A 21,225-nucleotide genomic window follows, 5' to 3' on the forward strand; every position below is an offset into this window, starting at 1 on the left:
TTGAGAATAAATCCGTTTATTGAAAACTTTCAAAAACGTGAAAATAAAATGTCTCAAATAACATGACTTCTTGTAATCAAAAGAAAATTGCCCCTTAACATCTGATATTTCAGATCGGAAATCTGGCACATTCACTTATCACAATTAAGCTGTCAAACAGCTTCACTTTCAACAAACTACAACCAAGAATAATATTTGGTTAAATTAAATTAAAAAAACGTTATTCAAATATGAGATTAATTATACAAAAGGCTTAAAAAAAAGTGGCCTAAAATGGCAGTGTCCCAATAATTTAGAAAATAAATCTTTATGGCATTTTCACATGAGAACAAGGTTACAAAATGTAACCAAAACATTCACTCATTAAATACAATATGCCATTTTATCAAATATAACTATGGTATTGGGGAGGTTTTCACACAATATCCTTTTCATATACAGAAAGTTACTTACTTACATACGACTGAATCATCAACCCTGTATCAAATGTTAGAAAGAAGTCAATACTGAATCGTTACTATGAATATCAACTAAAGGCAAACACTCTCACAATCCCAACTGTTCATAAACAGAAAGTAAAGCAGTTGTCAAGTCTCAGGGTTTCCACTGAATGTGGAATAATACAAAAAAACAGATCCATGCAAAAGTGCAGTAGGAGGTTGAAGGCGTTCCTCCACTAAAGGCAACTCATTTCTCTGGAATGTTGTAGAAATTTACCCAGTTAACTATTCAATTGGACACATAATGGCTCTTGGCTTCATAATTATCTCATGGTAAATAAATCCAGGCACTTTGTTTTGCGTTGGCTGAGGGCAACTGGGCACAACTGAAGTTCTCGGCACAGAGCTTAGAAGTCTAAATGTGTGTGTAAAGGTTGTTGTTTTTCAAGTTGACAATATTATGTTTAAGTATCAGCTGTGCAATTTTAACCAAAATGGGAAAAAGCATCTTTGAAGTGTCCTCAGGGACAAAAAAGATTGTAGAGGTGCTGTCAGCCATCAGTAATTGAGAATCTGCACATCGAACAGATCACACACTCCCTCACTGTCGTCCAAGTTGAAGCTATAGTCTATTCCTGCGTGAGGAGAGAGGAGCATCAATAAGACAATATACCGTAGATATTGACGGTGCTGAGAGGAGGTTCATCGGACTTTGGTGATCAAAGCTTTAATTCCATTATTTCGGTTTATGATCAGATAGCTGCAAAACTAATGACATTCCTCAACCTCATCAACCTCAAAAGTACTTCATGTAGTGCTTATTTAGAAGCTAAACACACTAAACTAAGTGTGTAAATTGAACATGGTAAACACGTTAAACATGTTAATAGCATAAAGGCATTAGCATTAAGCTCAAATCACTGCTTTGCCTAAATTTAACCTCACAAAGCTGCTAGCATGGCTGTAGACTTTTTTTGTTGACTATCCTTTTAAATATACTGTAATTGAAAATATTTGTTGACATAATTATTAACTTATAAAGTCCGTTAAGGTTTTGAGATACTTACCATCACTGGACATTAGCTCATCAATCAGGTCAACAGCTCCTACAAGAGAATTCAAAACCTGTTTTCTATTTCACAGTAAACATTCACTGTTAAAGGAAAGGAAGCATATTTATATAGCACATTTCACATTACAGCAATTCAAAATGCTTTACATAAAACACTATGTAACAATAATTCCTAACTAAGGGTGTCACGATTTCAATTTTAATTAAAAATCCACTGAAATTATGTCACAATCTCAAATTTAAAATTAAAAATGGAATCGTCGATACTGCCACACCCTCATGTCACGTCCGGTAGGCTTGCCAAGCTGAAAAAAAAAAAACTCACGTGTTGAAGTGCTGCGAGTCAACCTACTCTAACTAACCTACAGTTAGTGAAAAGATAGCATGGCAACTGCAGGAAACCCATTGACAGAACTTGAACCCCTCCTCTTCCACTGGTGTGGAAGCATTTTGGATTTCCAGTGAGTTACTGTATGTTGGCAACGTTCATTTTGTCGACAAAAAAAACAGTTTGCAAGCTCCTATCTGCCTGTACCATATTCTTCCATTGGCAGCTCAACTAACATGGCAGCTATATTCTCAGTAACGTGACAATCTGCAAGAAACATGTTGCTTATAAATCACTGAAATAGCGATGATCGCACCGTTTGGCTTAGTTATCAATGTCGTTAGCATCGTGGCTAAAATCTTTGTTACTTTATTTTTTGACAAATTGTTTTGGCTGTGCTTTCTAACATTATGTCATTGTGCTAACCGAGCACTGTTAGCATTTACAACAAAGCCACTTCACTACACTGGTAAATTGTGTTTTATTACAAAGTTCTCTGTGGATTTGTGTTTGTTGCTGTGTTCTCGTGGTGAAATATAATGTAAACAGAGACAGGCGTGCCGGAAATCCAATGCGCTGAGATGTAGGTCCCCTTCAACGCCCGGCTAATGTTGGAAGTCTCTCTAGTGGACAGAACGTGTAACAACAACCACATGCTTATAGTGGCATTGACAATGCATACGCCTGAGTGGTGTAGTTCACATTAATAACAGGCTGCATTTGAGCATTACATCTTATGTAATATGCCATTATGTAATTAATAATGGCATAGCATTTGGAGAATCATGACACCCCTTTTCCTGACTACCAAAGTTAGATAAAGTACTATATTAAAATCATCAGTATATTATTCAGTCATTTTTTACTCACCAGTCTAAGTCCTGAAGCTTGGGATAATAAAAAAAACCCAGAATAACAGCAAGCTTAGATCTTAAAGTAGTTACAGAACTATAACGGAAACAAATGTGAAGCAAACATTAAATTGCCCCTGAGCTTCACTGCTGGATGCAATTGCAGAGTGAACAGTGTAGCTGTGTTCACATTCCTGTGCCTTACCCTCTCTGTCTTCCTTCATGTGGTATCCAGCAGCATTGAGCTTCAGCAGGCTGCTCACGTCCAGTACAGACTGGAACTCTGGGCCTGTCAGGTCCATCTGCTGCTGGTCCAACACTGCTGCTGACTGACTGGGACAGTCTGCAGGGAGCATTAGAAGTGCAACAACAATACTTAGCTATACAGCAAAGTCCCTTGTGGAAAATGAAACCTGACACATTACAGGTTTAGTTATCTGGACGTAGAGTTATTGGAAGAGGATATGAAGCACTGCAAAGGAGACAACCTTAACAACCAGCTGTGTTCAAATGAACCCTCTGGACTGGTCAAGTCCATGAGGGTGCTGGGCAGCGCTATCCATAAAGGACTTGAGTGTTTCTATGGAAAATAAGTAAGTAAAAGTAGTTCTGAACAGCATTATGTGTTGCCACAACTGATGTCAGATGAGAAGATTGATACCACGTTAATATCTGTCCAGTAAATATTAAGCCAGCAGCTGGTAGCTTAACTATGCAAAAAGACTCCAGGGAGTAGTCCCACACCTAACCCTCTCCACTGTCTACGCATCTTGCTATTTTGACTTGGCTCTTTCAGGATGCAAGTTTGTCGATGGAAATGCAGTCTGTCTATCTGGTTGGCTTACGGAAACAAGGCAACGCAAGGTGCCACATACAGGTCTCTCCCACAGCACCTACTACAGTGCAGCAAATCTGCCTGTTCATTTTCATTGTTTATGCAAGTAGATAGCATGAGATCAAATCAGAAACGGCAAAGCATCAAATTCTGGATGAATGATTCTACACAAAGTGCCATACTGTATGCAAGAACAGCATGTCCTTTCTAAATTCTCTACCTGTTGTTGCTTTCTTACCAATACGCCTGTTGTGGAGGGTTTATAGAAATTTTACTTGTTCATGAGCTGCCAAACTAGATCCTTTTATACAGAAGAAATTATACAGAACATTCACAAGTTAAGGCGGATGTATAAAAAGGCTTATGAAAGAAGAGGTTTTAACCCTCCCTCATTACATTTTCTTAAATGTTGTATATTCCGACTCACAGAGGAAGGATTTTAGGCATTCCAAACATTGGGTTTACGAAGTTTAAATATCATTCTAATGGCTTGGCTTTTGTTGCCATATCTGTAGTATTTGTATACAAACACCATATTGTGTTATGTTTGTAACGCAAATAAAATAGTCACAGCCAGACAACCATTGGTTGGGGCTTATTTTAACTGCACTATGAAAATCAACTTCAACTTTAAAATTGCTTGAGATAAGTAAGCCATCATGACTGACACAGTGTCAGTTACATTATGATCCCATAGTGTTATAGATGCAAGACTGACATGTCCTTGCATATCAGGACAAGCTGACATCCGATATTTCTGAGTCAGCATTTGTTTCACAATGGCAGCGTTCGCTTACCGTTTGTCATCAGGATTTGATTTCCTGACAACTCAGCTCACCAATGCAATACTTTCAGTTATTGGACACAGTCATGTCATTGAATACATCAGATATTTGAAAAAGTGTCTCTGCCAATATTTAGTCATCATTAAAGGCACAACATTTTACTCTCAGTATTTCTGTTGACATCCAACACTATTTCATGGTATGACACAAAACAAAAGTGATAACTGATTACTGGACTTATGGGGTGTAGGATGTCTGCTGGATCATGGCGGAAGGATTTAAGAAAGAAAAACGAAACTGCCAGAGAGACAGTACTTTGGGGTTATTGTAAAAATAGCTTCTTTGTATAGGCCACTGTTTATTCAATGTGTAAAGGATTCATTTTATGTGAGGCTTTTTTTAAATATATATATTCAGACATTAACTAAACTAAAAAGGTTAACCCTGACTAATATTTTATTAATTGTTATAAGCTATTGAACCTGTGGCTGGCTATATTCATTGATTCCTTTCTGTTATTAAGCTTCTACTGTATGTATAAAATGTGTCTCTGCACAAAATATAAAACTGACTGTTGAAATTTACTCACTGCAACCTAAGAAAAGCCATTAAAAGTCAGTGACAATTGCACGTTATGTTTTTCTAGAATAACTTTCTAGCATTCAAATCCTAAAAGTCCTTGTGCTTACCCATCTGCACATCAGGAGGGGTGGATGATGGTGTCAGTACTTCATGTTCTGGCAGCACCATCTGGTGGTCTGATTCAACAGAGTCCTGGCTGCAGTAAGAGGAGGTAGTGTTGGAGTACACGGACGTGGAGAGAGGAAACCTCTGCAGGCTGGCAGGGGTGCTGGGTGGAGTTGGCATTGGACAGATGTCATCAGTGGGTGGCACAGAGAAGACCACAGGTATAGTGGAGTCTGAATCCCTGTTGATGAGCATGACCTGGATGGGAGCCGAGTGGCTGCGCATGTTCACCTGGTACTTCTGACCACTCTGGCCCTAAAGAGCAACAGTGTGGAGATACTTTTTATCATTATTACAGTAGATATAATCAATTGTTTTATTTACAATAAATCAAATGCCTATTTGTATGTGAAGGGATTGCTTACAGTGACAAACCCACTGGATATTATCAGACAATGTAGCAGGTTTTCCTATAGCATCATTGAATCTTTAAGGTATTTTTTTAGTTTTTATGGGCATAATTGTACTATTGGTTCCCTTTCACCACTCTCTTCGCATAAACATTAGCCGCAGCTGTGCAAAAAAAGCTCTAAAAACCCCATTGTACACTACCTGCTCTGCACCAAACGGCAGACGGACAACATTAGCAACTCGCTGGTGTACATACTAGACCATTTTTATCAGCTGAAGAGCGAGATATTTCTCACAGGAGTTAAGAGACCAAAACATTAGTTAAAAGAGAGTGAATATTGATTTACATTCATCAGATGGGCAGTAACATGACCACAAGTGAAGGTTAATATTACTCTGTGTCTGTTGCTGTTTGAAATGGGCAACCATTTTCTAACATGTGCACCATATCAACTGAAAAGGTGATGATGTGTTTAGTTCACAATTGTTTTCCGCTTCTCCCAAGTGGCTGCATGTTAAATTTCTTCACAGATGAGAACAGTCAATTAGACTAGGATGTTTATGAATCTAAGCTGAAGTACAGCCCCTCTGGAGTGTCTCAATGAAGTTTAGTCTCTATTTAGCACTATCGTTTTCTATTTTCAGTTAGACATCACATGCCACAAGAAGGCTATTATCGCATTAGCCTGCTTTTAGAACAGGCTACATGTGGTTGGAATAAATAGGATTAATTCCTGTCTAGTTACTATTAATCATAACAGGGTTCACAACAAAAGTCCATGTATCCCAATCAAACAATCTTGTAAGAAGAGATCAACCGTTTCAGGTAGCGGGACCTCCAACTGAGTCCCAGCCGGAGCCACGACAGCAAGCAGAGTGTCCCCTTTGAAGGCATTGCAGATGTCTTCATGTGTGACAAATTTATAAGTGGAGCGGTGTTAAGGAAACATGAGCAGGATTTCTTATGGGAGGAAAATGGAGCCAATAAACATGAAAAACAAGACTGTGAGCATTGTATGTCAGGATTAGCCTGGCTGGGATTTCACAAGAGACTGACAATAGCAATTATATTTATAATCCTCCCTTTATAGCATTTCTGTTTTCAATAGGCAAACAATGTTAAAAAATATTAAGTAGAGATTTGTTTTCTTTGAAATTAGTAACTGGGGCCCCAGGAGGACTAGAGCTACTAACTGCACAAAGAGACAAAAAGAATCAAGATCAATGAAATCAAATGTGAACATCAGTAGTAAATTTGTTGTTTAAAACACTCAAATTTGTTCAGTCCAACAGTTGGTTGCTTTTTGTAGAAATGGTGGTGTTTCCACTTTTAACTTGCCTCAACATTTGTTTTTGCGATACATTTTTTATTTAAACTTGCCTCAATATTTTAATGCAATTTGTGTACACAATATTAAAGAGTGAAAAAAAAAAATATACAAAACCCCTGACCTGAATTGGACAAAACAAAAATGGAACAACCTTAAAATAGGTACAATCTAAACATTTCCATTTAATAATAAATAGCATAAAAAAGGATATGTGCTGGTGAGGGGATTGTGGTTAAGGTGTTTGATGTTCTCCTCTAGCCATGTCTTTTGGTTGTCCAGCTCTTTCTCCTGGGCCTCAAGCTCAGAGATTTGGTCCTTTAAAACCTTCACGTGCTCCAGCACCTCCTGAGTTTGGCTGCCAGAGTTCTCTCCCCTGGACACAAGAAAGATACAAGATCTTCAGAGAGGAAAGCATGATATATGAACCCACGATGTATACTAGCAATGTTTTGCCCCATTTTGGCATGGTAACAGCCATGTTAAACGTGTCTGAATTCATCAGCTGCTGAGCCTAAGGTGAGTAAAAAAGATGCTACTTTTCATATACAGCAGCATAGGAAGTGCTAAGACGTTTCACACTGACAACATTCAAAAGTTCAAAGACATTGAAGGCATTTACTTTTCATAGGAAAGTAAATATTTTACTTATTTTAAAATATAAACAGTTTTTTCATACCTCCACTGGATTATGTTCTTGTTTTTCTTCTCAATTAACCCCACTCCTTCCAGTACGTTGGTGATGTCATAAATCCTCCTCTTCTGTTTCACTGCCAAGCTGTCTGCAGCCTGTAAATTAAGACAGATATTTCCATAAAAGCGCTTCATGAGTGGCAGCTTAATTTGAACGCTTGTTGACAAGATACATTACAAACACTTTTACCAGGCTTTGATTGGAAACCCAAAATTTCAGTGGCAAACATTTCTTGAGGTAAAAAAGAAAGGCTTGAGTAAAGCCAACAGATGAAGGATTTGGCAAATTAAGCTGCACAAAGAAAATAAAACCCTTTGGCAGTGGACAGTTATACAATAGAAGAAGGAGGAGGGAAAGGGTCTACTACTGTGTAAACATTACCCAGCTTTGGCGCGTAAGAAGGGAGGGAAAACTACTTATGAAAAGATGGTACATTTGTATAAGAAACGTCAGGTAGGTCTGGCAAAGATATATCCACAAGTCTAAACACTTAGGTCAGCTTGTAGATGGTACAACAAAGTCTATCACAACCTTGACCATTCCCTGTTAGCTGATAGCAGACAGCCAGAGGAAAACTGATTTGAGAGATGGTAGGAAGGAAACCTTCAGGAGGTACAGTATATATAAACTGCGAACCAAACTCAAAATGATAAATAACCCTAACCCTTCTAAATATTGCCCAATTTATTTTTCAGTCAATGACTAAATCGAAGCAGCTCTAACTGGCACAATGACTTAAAAACGAGATGGTGCTACACTACAGGTTCCCAATCTTGGGGGTCTGAACCTCCCAGAGGCTCATAAAATAAATCTTAAAGATAACCATAGGAAATCAGAAAAACACACACGATAACATTTCTTCTTTTCTTTTTAGACATTCCTCTTAATCTTAACATTTTTCCCCCATATGTGAATTTTGATAGTTGTACCTTCTTTAGGTAATGCATCTTTTATTGGTTACCCCTGTAATAACCCATAGATCTATGCAACTGGTGAGACTGGTTCAGAGTAAGGTCGTTTTCTATTGTGGTGTTAAGATCCAAAAAGACTAGGACCCGGCTGACCCACTGTGCTGGACAGCTCAGACTGGTGCCAAACTGTTGACAAAAATGGTGTAATGAAGTGGTTATATATAGTAGTGGTTTCCCAAATACTGCTTTCTGGGGAACTTCACAGGCCATTAAAATGGGTTTTCAGGAGAGTGAATTTGAACTGCCGCGGGCTTTCCCCTCTTTGTCATTATCTAAAGCTGAAGTCTAGTTTTCTTTCAGACTACTTGAATTACAATTTGATGAATGGATGTTTTGCCCAACGACACCAAAAAAAGTGCCTACCACAGCTTTAACATTAGCAATTCCATGTCACTCTGATTTGATTAGGCTACTTTTATTTGGGTTACTTTAAAAGAGGTTCCATCATAGATTTTCTCTTAATACATCCATAATACTCTTACCCAATTACAATTAACATAGATTTAAACGGGACTGCCTCAAGACTTGAGGCTCGTTTTGTTCTTTAGAGGGGAGATCAATAATCCGAAAAAACATTTTTGGGACCCCCAGCGTCACTGTTAACAGTATAAAGTTGTTTACTGCCATTAAAGTTACAAACTGTTAACGTAGCTACACACACACCCCTGTTCCCTGTTACCTAGTAATGTCAACATAACCGCTCTCAACTGCTTGTGAGTTGGTGTTACTGAACCCACAAACGAGGAGGCAACGCTAACGTTAATGGCGGCTAGTCCACCTGTTAGCTAGGCAAATCAATGCACCTGACTGGCCCCGTTGGTGACTGACAGCCCTTTGTTCCCAAGGTGGCACTAAAGAACACCGATAAATTCCCCCCACCAACAACAACACTGAGCAGCCTGGTCTTGCCGTTTCACCCACCACTTTCAAATCAAGGACGCCATCCTTCGCTTCTTGAAGCAGACTGACAAACTTCATGGTGAGGAGCCCCAAACTTTTCTCGTGGCGACTCGGTGTCGTGCGTACAGTCTCCCTTGTCTCAAAATCCATCTTCTTTCTATAAAAGAGGGTCCTGCTTATTTTACGTGAGCCGTCTGTGTTTAACTACAAATAATGAACATTTCTCTCCAACGTTAGCTAGCTAGCTACGTCTCTGTTACCTGTTGGGTTTTAAATGAACGTACGTTACGTTAGGTTAGTTGCCGCGGCAACCCTTCGTCTTGCTCTTGCCCTCGATGGTGCCCCCCCCCCCCCGGCCCAACAGTAATTTGACCCCGCCCCCCCTTTTCAACCGGACAGACAACATGATCAGTGCTGATCCTGCGGTGCTGACCGAGAAAAGACTTGTAAAAAAAAAAAATTGTTACTCATTGTAAGTCGAAATTTAGAGCTATCAAGTTGATAGTAAGTTTACTATCACATTTATCATGTCTTACTTACACTACTTAGTATCCCATATTTTTGACAGAGCTGACTTACAGTAAATTAAAATGCTTTCAGAACATATATTATTTTAGTCAATTATTGTGTCTTTGATGCTTGTTTGACTGTTGAAGATGAGATTCATTGTACCATATATTTCTGTAATATCATACATTGTAAACGGAGGTACATCTGTCCATTCCCAAGTGTTCATAATTTAGTGTCTTCATAAATAACACAATAGACACCTTATAAAGTTACCTAAAAAAACTAACAATTTCTTGTTTTAAACCATTTTTCTTGAATCTACCTTTTTATGAGTTTTTTTTTGTCTCATATTCCCATTGTTGGATATACTGAATACAAATAAAGTTTTATTATTATTATTATTTACCACTGAACCCTGCGGTCTCATCTAGGATATTAAGTCTGGAATGTGTAATTAAAGAAAAGACAAACATATGCTCAAAAGAATTTTATTATATAAATCATGATACACTAAAATACAACAATAACTTAACATAAAACATCAATAAAAAATAACTAGTAAATGGATTCATTTAAAAAATAAAATGTTCCTCTAATATTTAATTCATACGTTGCCATAGTAAATCGTACAACCTTGTGTTAAAACCTAAAAGTCTTTTAGTACACTTGTGAGACGTTTCATTTTCTCCTCCATGATTCTCTTGTTAGTTTCCGTCTCCTCCAGGAGCTGACGCATCTCTTCCTCCACTTCAAATACCTGAGGACGCACACACACACCCACACACGCACGCACACGCACACAAAGCAGGTAACACAAATATAAAGATTTTTCCAATAAGAACCCTTGATCATAACTTGATTTAACCTTGATTAACGTCAGAGTTAAGGGGCTAGACTTAGCTTTTGTTTATGATTATCACATATGAACACACTGGCCCAAAACACCTGTCCTTGCCTTCCAACTTGGAGAAAAATGATCCTAGTGTCTATATTTTACCTTCTGATTGGCTTGTTCAATACGTTTCTGCTTCTCATTTGCTAGTTGAAGCAGCTCAGCTTGATGGGCAGCCTGGCCAGACTCTAGCTGTCGACGAAATGCATCATCCACACAGTGTAACTTCTCTACTGCAGCTCTGCAAGAGCAACAACAACAAATTAAAAATAATGTTAAGGCACTTGGAGGATATTCTCCTAACTACTTCAGGTATAATGAGCATTTTTTTGGGGTTGACGGCCCCAGAAAGGAAGCACTGAGATTAGGGGTGTAACTGTGCAAAACAATTCACGGTTCAGTATGTAGATCCGTTTTTGAGTCACAGTTTGGTATATTTTTGATGCAACAGGGAAAACAAAACAAAAATGGACAAACAAACAAACAAAATTAACTTTTTTCATTCATTTTGAAAATGTGTGTGATAGTGACTCATTGGCCATTCTTAAGGCACTCAAATGCTGGCATATTGTCAATGAGAAAAAAAAGAATAATTACACCAATATTACATAAACTAATATTTTATTAAATTATGTCAGTCATTGCTTCTGTGTCAATGCAATAATAGCTTGATTATGATTTGACCACACCACAATTATGAGTCTTCAGAGTTCTCTAGCTTTTGTATTTAAAAAAGAGATGGAAGAGCCATGTATTGAACCCAATAGTCATTTCTGCCCTATAACATTTCAGAGTAAGACCTACTGTATTTTCCTTTTAGGAAAAGCATTGTATCAGATTTCTTGACATAAAAAAAAACTTCAGGACTAAAGAAATCTGCAGAGCAGCCTCCACCTGTCCCCAGCAGGTGCACAATGATTGGACAAACGTGTGGACATTGTGGTAGATATGGAAATATAGAGTTTCTTCTTTCTTGTGACTGACTTTATGCAGGATAATCACAGCATCTACAAAACTGTGCCTACACTGTGAAAACAAGTTATTTTAAACATGCACTTAATTGAAAACAAGCGAATACAGCTACTATATCCGTTTTATGGGAAATAAGACATGACTTGATAACTATACACAGGCCCAAAACATAACAGCAAACAGCTGATTTCTGAAGAATTTTAAAAGGAAATTTGTGCTTTTATGTGATGTTGTATCATACTTGTGTGCTTCTGTTGCTTTATCTCTTTCTTCCAGCAGCAAGCGTTCCTTGGAATCAAAGTTCTCCTTCATGCGCTTCACCTGGTTCTCCAGCCGAGTGAGCATGTCTGCCTTCGCCTGCCACTTCTTACTGGAATCACTAGTAGAAAAAAAGATATGGAGAAATTGAAAAAAATACAATATAATGATAGTGGAGAAATTGATGTAAAGAGTTTACATTAGGGGGAGCGGTCTCAGGCCGTCAGCTGTAGAGATCTGTACTCTAACCAATATGACATCATCAGTTATTCCTATTAAACGAGACCTTTTATGCTTTTCCATATTTTTTATCATATCTATCACTCGGCTTGGAATTACAGTGGTGCTCAAAAGTTTACATACACATGCTTAAGTTGACTAAAAAGAGGAATAAAAAAATCATGTTTTGGAAATTTATTTTAATACCTAAATTAAAAAATGAGGTAAAATCCAACCTTTAAGGACACCAATTTTCTTTGTGAATGAATAACGTATTGTAAATAAATAAATGTTCTTATTTAAAATACAGGGGTCATAAGTATACATACCCCTATGTTAAATTCCCATAGAGGCAGGCAGATTTTATTATTAAAGGCCAGTTATTTCCTGGATTCAGGATATTATGCATCCTGATAAAGTTCCCTTGGCCTTTAGAATTAAAATAGCCCCACATCCTCACATACTCTTCACCATGCTTAGAGATAGGCATGGTTTTATTTCAGTTAGACTAATACCTGGTTTGATTTGCATTGAGAGATGATTTTATAGAAAGTATCCCATGCCTATCTCTAAGCATGGTGAAGAGTATGTGAGGATGTGGGGCTATTTTAATTCTAAAGGCCAAGGGAACTTTATCAGGATGCATAATATCCTGAATCCAGGAAATAACTGGCCTTTAATAATAAAAATCTGCCTGCCTCTATGGGAATTTAACATAGGGGTATGTATACTTATGACCCCTGTATTTTAAATAAGAACATTTATTTATTTACAATACGTTATTCATTCACAAAGAAAATTGGTGTCCTTAAAGGTTGGATTTTACCTCATTTTTTAATTTAGGTATTAAAATAAATTTCCAAAACATGATTTTTTTATTCCTCTTTTTAGTCAACTTAAGCATGTGTATGTAAACTTTTGAGCACCACTGTACATCATACCGTGCCGGTTTTCTATACAGTGGCTTGAGAAAGTTTACACACCCATGCTAAAGTTGATTAAAGAGGAATAAAAAGACATCTTTTGGAAATTGTATAGTATGGTGTATGATGTATGGTGAAAGTTTTTCAAAAAAAATAATAATGGGACAAAAAGAATTTAAGGGACATTTAGAATATACAAAAATGTGTGATTAATGTTTTTTTATTCTAAATGTCTCTTGATTTGTTTTTGTCCCATTATTATTATTTTCTCATGTTAAGGCTCTTATGAACATGGAAAAGTGGATCGGCTTGCTTTGTGCAAATGTTTTTTTATTGAAAACAACATTGGCATATACCCTACTGTAGTGTTTAATTTCACATGCAACATTCTCACTTGGAGCAAATAATCTCACACAATGTAACACTCCATCAATAATAAGGTGAAAAAAATACTTTGACGAGGGGGTGGACAATATGCATCAGCTGTGTGCTTGGCCATCAAGTGGTATTTCAGACTGGACGTGCTGTAATGATAGCTCAGTTCACAGCAACAAAACACACAGATCCCTTTGGTTTTGTCACTGGAACCATTTGGCAACTTTTTAAAAGTAAACTTTCCATTCCGAATCTTATTGGAATCCATTTTGGCGTGTTGCACTCGCCATCCACTCAAAATGTAACGTTACTAGTCTTTGGCCGGCTCGCAAGCCCAAACAAGTGTGTGCGGCGTGCCTGTTGTTTTTGTTGTTTTTCCAATCTAACTAGATCCGGTGTTTTTCTAACGTTACTAGTTGTTGCAACAGCATGTGGAAAAAAAAGTTTGCTAGGCCAAAAAGAACGTTATCTTGTGAGTTAAAATGGGTTGGCGTTAACGTCGTTAATAATGCATTTAACTGACAGCACTAATATATATATAATATATATATATATATATATATATATACACACATACATACAGTGCCTTGCGAAAGTATTCGGCCCCCTTGAACTTTTCAACCTTTTGACACATTTCAGGCTTCAAACATAAAGATATAACATTTTTATTTTTTGTGAAGAATCACCAACAAGTGGGACACAATTGTGAAGTGGAACGAAATCTATTGGATATTTTAAACTTTTTTAGCAAATAAAAAACTGAAAAGTGGTGCGTGCAAAATTATTCGGCCCCTTTGCGTTAATACTTTGTAGAGCCACCTTTTGCTGCGATTACCGCTGCAAGTCGCTTGGGGTATGTCTCTATCAGTTTTGCACATCGAGAGACTGAAATTCTAACCCACTCTTTTATGCAAATCAGCTCGAGCTCAGTGAGGTTGGAAGGAGAGCGTTTGTGAACAGCAGTTTTCAGTTCTTTCCAAAGATTCTCGATTGGATTCAGGTCTGGACTTTGACTTGGCCATTCTAACATCTGGATACGTTTATTTGTGAACCATTCCTTTGTAGATTTTGCTGTATGTTTGGGATCATTGTCTTGTTGGTAGATAAATCTCCGTCCCAGTTTCAGGTCTTTTGCAGACTCCAACAGGTTTTCATCCAGAATGGTCCTGTATTTGGCTCCATCCATCTTCCCATTCATTTTAACCATCTTCCCTGTCCCTGCTGAAGAAAAGCAGGCCCAAACCATGATGCTGCCACCACCATGTTTGACAGTGGGGATGGTGTGTTGAGGGTGGTGAGCTGTGTTGCTTTTACGCCAAACATATCGTTTTGCATTGTGGCCAGAAAGTTTGATTTTGGTTTCATCTGACCAGAGCACCTTCTTCCACATGTTTGGTGTGTCTCCCAGGTGGCTTGTGGCAAACTTTAGACGAGACTTTTTATGGATATCTTTGAGAAATGGCTTTCTTCTTGCCACTCTTCCATGAAGGCCAGATTTGTGCAGTGTACGACTGATTGTTGTCCTATGGACAGACTCTCCCACCTCAGCTGGAGTTCTCTGCAGTTCATCCAGAGTGATCATGGGCCTCTTGGCTGCATCTCTGATCAGTCTTCTCCTTGTCTGAGCTGAAAGTTTACAGGGACGGCCAGGTCTTGGTAGATTTGCAGTGGTCTGATACTCGTTCAATTTCAAAATGATCGCTTGCACAGTGCTCCTTGGGATGTTTAAAGCTTGGGAAATCTTTTTGTATCCCAATCCGGCTTTAAACTTCTCCACAACAGTATTACGGACCTGCCTGGTGTGTTCCTTGGTCTTCATGATGCTCTCTGTGCTTTCAACAGAACCCTGAGACTATCACAGAGTAAGTGCATTTATAGACTTGATCACACACAGGTGGATTCTATTTATCACCATCAGTCATTTAGGACAACATTGGATCATTCAGAGATCCTCGCTGAACTTCTGGAGTGAGTTTGCTGCACTGAAAGTAAAGGGGCCAAATCATTTTGCACGCACCACTTTTCAGTTTTTTATTTGCTAAAAAAGTTTAAAATATCCAATAGATTTAGTTCCACTTCACAATTGTGTCCCACTTGTTGGTGATTCTTCATAAAAAATAAAATTTTTATATCTTTATGTTTGAAGCCTGAAATGTGTCAAAAGGTTGAAAAGTTCAAGGGGGCTGAATACTTTCGCAAGGCACTGTATATATATATAATATAAATATTACAAATCGAGAACTATTCGAATATGTGACTATTCTTGGACTTTTGGGGAGTAGTTGATGACTACTAAACTACAATCTGTTAATGTCCTAGTACCATCTCACCATCTTCATCCTCCTCGACCTGAGTGTAGCCTTTGACACCCTTTGTTACACCACCCTCCTCAATAAGCTATCTTCCATTGGCATCACCCACACTCAGTTATACTGGTTCACATCTTACCTCTATGGCCGCACCCAGTTCATTCAACTCAAGTCTTGTGAATCCATTCCCTCCTCCGTCACTTTAAGTGTGCTCCAGGGCTCTGTCCTGCTTCCCCTCGGCAATATCTTCCCAGCACTACCTCTCCACCAAACCCTCGTCCACTCTCCCACCCACCTCCCTTACAGATTGCATCTCTTAAATAAAAACCTGGCTCACCCAAAACTTCCTCAAATTAAACAATAATAAAACCAAGGTTCTCCTCATTGGCACCAAATCCTCTCTTTCCAAAACAGTTTTTCTCTCACTATTGACAACTGCCCCGTCTCACGTTTTCCCAAGGTTAACAGTCTGGGTGTCATCCTTGACAGCACACTAACCTTTCAACTCCATATAAATAACATTACCCGGTCTGCCTTCTTCCACCCACAAAACATCAATCACCTCCGCCCCTCCCTTACCCCCCAGACTGCCGCCCTCCTGGTCCACAGTCTCGTCACTTCCCGTCTGGATTACTGCAACTCTTTCCTCTTTGTTCTTGCTCACAAATCCCTCCACAAACTTCAATTGGTCCAGAATTCAGCTGCCCGCATCATAACTCAAACCCCCTCCATCCACCACATCACTCCTGTCCTCCAACAGCTCCACTGGCTCCCGGTCCAGTTCAGTATCCAATTCAAAGTCCTCCTGTTTGCATTCAAGGCCGTCCACAACCTCGCCACACCATATTTGTCTGATCTTATCCAGCGTCCCACTCCCTCCCGCTCCCTCAGATCCTCTTCATCCATACACCTCTCTGTCCCCTCTGCCCGTCTCACCACCATGGGGAGCAGAGCATTCAGCCGCTCTGCTCGCCGTCTCTGGAACTCACTACCCCCCTAACTCAGAAACATTGATTCATTCCCCCATTTCAAGTCTCAACTCAAAACACATTTAAAAAACTGTCTATTCCACTTGAATGTCTATTGCTCTGCCTTTTCTGTTGTTTTTGTTGTATAGTGTTTTTTGCTGCTTTTAATGGACGAATACCCTGCACGCCGTCTTTGAGTGCCGAGAAAGGCGCCTTCAAGTAAAATGTACTATTATTTAAAAACACAAAATGTATGAAAACTATAAAAAAAAAAAAAAAAAAATGAACCTAAAAACAGTATGTAATAGGTCATCTTTTTTCCTATTTTTGTGTATAAACATTATATCTAGTATGTCAATGTGTGTTTGTGATAGAATGCTTGCCTGTAAACTCTTTTGATCTCCTCAAGCTCAGCTTCCTTGTCCTCCAGCTGCTGTTTCAGCTCCTCCTTGCGTAGACTCAGATGATCCAGCCGCTCCCTCAGCTCAGCCTGCCGAGCTGTTTCCTCCTCCAGCTGCTGCTGGAACCTCTTCTGCGCCTGAATCGCCTCCTCGCGCTGCCTACGGATCTGATCATCGCGCTCCTGCAGGGCCTAAACAGCAGGGAGGCATAGGAGAACGTGAAATGGCTTCAGTTTGTCTAGATTAAAAACAGAATTAGACAGACAGATGGAAAGGCAGGCAGATAAACACAAACTATATATATATATATATATATATACACACACACACACACACACATATATATATATATACATACATATACACATATATATACACACACACACACACTGCGCTTGTGGTAAAATGCACAAACTAAAGTTTGAAGTAGTGGCAGGTTCTGGTATGATGGGTTCTTTTTGTTGTTTTGTTTCCCAAACAACACACTGATTTCAATAATCAAAACATCCCACTACCTCTTTGAGTTTGCGGATGGTCTCTGTCTGGTCATCAATGATTTTGGTTTTGATTTTTAGGGCATCGTTGTCCCTGTCATTCTGTTTCTTCTGAGTCTCCAGTTCATCGCCCAACACTTCTATCCTAGCCTCCAGACGTCCACGATCCTGAGCCAAAGACGCTCCTAACACAGAGAAAAACATTGATTGTAAATTGGATCTCATCTCTAATGATAGCAGTACTTAATGTTAACCTTTACTACTTTAAGGTCTATTCTATTATCTATTATTCTTTTGCTTATTTTTATCAGTTTGATTGCTTTCTTTTTTTGTGTGCATTTTATTGCCTTAAACAAGGCTTTTTTACAACGTACAATTAACTTGCCTGAAGTGTTTAAGAGTGTGTTTCTCCCAAATAACCACTAGATGACAGGCTTTACTTGATACAAATGAAATAAAAGCTCAGCACATCCAGTCCTAAACCAAAAAATTAATGTCTCCTTAATTTGGATTCTCAAGTAGACATTGAAGACTTGCTCTGCCTACGACCATTATGATAAACTGGACTCACACAACTAAAACTTGTCAATGTGTGCCATGCATTAACAGGCTCATCTGAAGTGGACGAGTGCCCTGTTGGACGTTTCTCACCTTGCTGAGCAAGCTCCTGGCCCCAGATCCTCCTCTCTGCCCTGAGGCCGTCGATCACCGACTCCTGAGCTGTGAGCTGAGACAACAGTCGTGCCTTGTCTTTCTTGAGCAATTCGAGCTGCAGGCCAAGACGCCGGTCCTGCTCCACCTCTGCTTCCAAGGAATGCAGACGGCTCTGGCAGAGGGAAAGAAAGAGAGACAATATTAATGATTAACGGTCATAGACTTAGGCAGACTTTACTGTCATTCAACTGCACATTCACATGTACATTTGAGCGAGATTTCGTTGCAAGGCTCCAAAAAAGGAAAAGAGACAGAAGACAAGTAGAAAGAGTATAAGTATGTGCAATATAAAGTATATGCAATATAAAATTAAAAATATATTATTATTATTATTATAAGACAATTATCACTAGTGCAAATATCAATAGCAGCAGGATGTATTGCAGTGAAATGAATAATATAAATTTTAAGTTACATTAGTGCAAATAGGGTTCACAGTGTCCATGTAAAGTGACTAGTGTCGTATGTACGGGAGGGGGAATAATTGGGAGTTCAGCAGTCTTATGATGTGGGGGATGAAGCTGGAACCTGGTTGTTCTGCATTTGAAGCTGTTGAACCTCTTTCCAGACTGCAGCAGGGAGAACAGTCCATGGTTGGGGTGGGAGGGGTCCGTAGTGATTGACTGAGCCCTGGTCGGGCAGCGTCTGCGAGCAGTTTCATGGATGGAAGGAAGTGCCGTCCCGATGATTTTCTCCACTGTCCTCACCACTCTCTCTAAATGTTTCCAGTCTGAGGCGGTGCAGGCCCCAGACCAGACAGAGATGCAGGTGGTCAGTATGCTTTCTATTGTCCCTCTGTAGAAAGTGGTCGAGGATGGGAGGGGGGAGGTTTGCTATTCTCATCCGACGCAAAAAGTGAAGACGCTGCTGTACTCTCTTCACCAGAGCGGAGGTGTGGAGGGACCAGGTCAAAGTGTCTGTAATCTGCACCCCCAGGAATTTGATGCTGCGGACCTGCTCCACTGCAGCGCTGTTGATGAGGAGGGGGGGTGATTTGGCTGATTTTTCCTGAAGTCAACGACAATCTTTCTTGTTCTGTGGACATTCAGGATTAGATTGTTTGTTTTACACCAGTCCACCAGGTGTTTCACCTCCTCTCTGCAGGTCAGTCCATTATTGTCCCTGATGAGACCCACCACTGTCGTGTTATCCACATACTTAATGATGTGGTTTGTACTGAACTTGGCACAGCAGTCATAGGTCATCAGGGTGAAGAGCAGTGGGCAGCGTATGCAGCCCTGGGGAGAACCGGTGCTGAGGGAGATGATGGTGGAGGTGTTTTTTCCAACCCTTACAGACTGGGGTCTTTCTGTGAGGAAATCCAGTAGCCAGTTATACAGGGGGGTGTTGAGTCCAAGGGGGGGCAGTTTTCTCACCAGGTGCTGAGGGATGATTGTGTTGAATGCTCTGTGCTCTGTGTCCTCTTTGGAGCAGTTGGAGCAGTAAGCAAACTTTAGCGGATCAAAAGAGGGGGGGAATTTGGAGATGATGTGGTCCTTCACCAGCCTCTTGAAGCACTTCATGATGATGGGAGTAAGTGCGACATGGCGGTAATCCTTTAGTGATGAAATTGTGGGGGTTTTGGGAACTGGTATGACGGTGGCAGTCTTGAAACAGGATGGGACGACAGCATGGGCCAGTGAGGTGTTAAATGTGTCCGTGAGGACGGCAGCCAGCTGGTCAGCACCCATCTCTGTATGTTATTGGAGCCTGCTGATTTTTGTGTGTTCAGTCTTCAGTCCGTGCACTCAAAACAGTACTGTAATGCTGACACAGATCCTGCAGGCCAGACCCTCACCTGCTTCACAGTGAGTTTTCTTGTGGTGAGCAGGGGCCTGTATGCAGGAATTAGCATTACAGAGAGATGGTCTGATGAGCTAAGGTGAGGGCGGGGGGCTGCTGCCTTGAATTCTGCCTTGATGTTTGTGTAGGCTCTGTCTAGTATGTTTGAGCCTCTAGTTGCAAAGTTCAGATACTGTTGGAAATGGGGGGAGAACTGTCTTCATGTTGGCCTGATAAAATGATGTATACATTATAAAGTCCCCAGCAACAATGAAGACACCCTCTGGATGTGTAGTTTGCAAGTCACTGATGGAACGGTAGATCACACTCAAAGCCTCCTTGGTGTTAGCATCTAACCTATCTAATCTAACCTAACCCATCTGTGTCGTGGCTGACAGATGGAAAGGCAGCTGGACCATTCAGTATTCATGATGTCTCAAAGTCTCCCAAAGGCAATGACTGATGCCCAGAACTGGTCGTCTCTATTGTATCTTATATAGAATGTGTTTTTTCAAACCTGCAGACAATTTATTCTTATTCATTTATTCAGATCTCACTCTTCTACTTTATTGCTGTACCTTCAAATCAGTGACAGCATCTCTCTTGGCTTTGATGAGATCAGTGATACGGTTCTTCTGTTCTTTGACCATGGCTGTGAGCTCCTGCACCAGTGAGCCCGATTTCTTCTCCCTCTGCTGGGACTGGCCGAGGGTCTCCTTGAGCCTCCACAGCTCTGCAGTCATCTGATCATAAGCCTCCTTTACCTAAAGAAGCAGAGTGAGGATGTGGAAGTGAATGCGAATTAGGTGAACATAGTGAAGCACTTTGGTTCAAGCATTACCTGACTCAACAATTTTCTCATCACTGTCAAATTCTGACAGAAAAGGTGACAGAGTAACGGATTTAAAGAAAACTTTTTTTAAAGGTTTTCACTAGAGAATTCTTGGCTAGCAATCTGAATCCCATTCAGGTCAAAGGTTGGAGTAGAAAAATTGTAGAAAATTGTGCGAGTGGTAGCAATCAAGACTAGATTATATTTTTTGTGCAGGATGCATGATAGAAATCTGTAACCATGACGAGAAAGTGCAGACTGATTCAAATCCAAT

General features: G+C 39.7%; 2 protein-coding genes across 2 annotated transcripts in view; both read right to left on the bottom strand.

Annotated features, from left to right (window-relative positions):
* Positions 1-21,225, bottom strand: part of e2f5 (E2F transcription factor 5) — a 21,648-nt gene continuing 423 nt past the window's right edge. Inside the window, exons 2-9 of the mRNA XM_032531767.1 lie at positions 9,324-9,562; positions 7,417-7,526; positions 6,952-7,113; positions 6,228-6,336; positions 5,001-5,313; positions 2,897-3,034; positions 1,508-1,546; positions 1-1,075 (exon numbers count right to left, since the gene is read on the bottom strand). Of these exons, the coding sequence (XP_032387658.1) occupies positions 999-1,075; positions 1,508-1,546; positions 2,897-3,034; positions 5,001-5,313; positions 6,228-6,336; positions 6,952-7,113; positions 7,417-7,526; positions 9,324-9,452 (1,077 nt within the window). The 5' untranslated portion in view covers positions 9,453-9,562 and the 3' untranslated portion in view covers positions 1-998. The remainder of the gene's footprint in view (positions 1,076-1,507; positions 1,547-2,896; positions 3,035-5,000; positions 5,314-6,227; positions 6,337-6,951; positions 7,114-7,416; positions 7,527-9,323; positions 9,563-21,225) is intronic.
* lrrcc1 (leucine rich repeat and coiled-coil centrosomal protein 1) overlaps positions 10,329-21,225 on the bottom strand; it is a 26,039-nt gene continuing 15,142 nt past the window's right edge. Inside the window, exons 13-19 of the mRNA XM_032531758.1 lie at positions 20,698-20,883; positions 18,275-18,449; positions 17,645-17,808; positions 17,112-17,320; positions 11,918-12,055; positions 10,810-10,945; positions 10,329-10,569 (exon numbers count right to left, since the gene is read on the bottom strand). Coding sequence (XP_032387649.1) covers positions 10,459-10,569; positions 10,810-10,945; positions 11,918-12,055; positions 17,112-17,320; positions 17,645-17,808; positions 18,275-18,449; positions 20,698-20,883 — 1,119 coding nt within the window. The 3' untranslated portion in view covers positions 10,329-10,458. The remainder of the gene's footprint in view (positions 10,570-10,809; positions 10,946-11,917; positions 12,056-17,111; positions 17,321-17,644; positions 17,809-18,274; positions 18,450-20,697; positions 20,884-21,225) is intronic.

Source organism: Etheostoma spectabile, chromosome 12, assembly GCF_008692095.1.
Source record: "Etheostoma spectabile isolate EspeVRDwgs_2016 chromosome 12, UIUC_Espe_1.0, whole genome shotgun sequence".
In the NCBI taxonomy this organism is placed as follows: domain Eukaryota; kingdom Metazoa; phylum Chordata; class Actinopteri; order Perciformes; family Percidae; genus Etheostoma; species Etheostoma spectabile.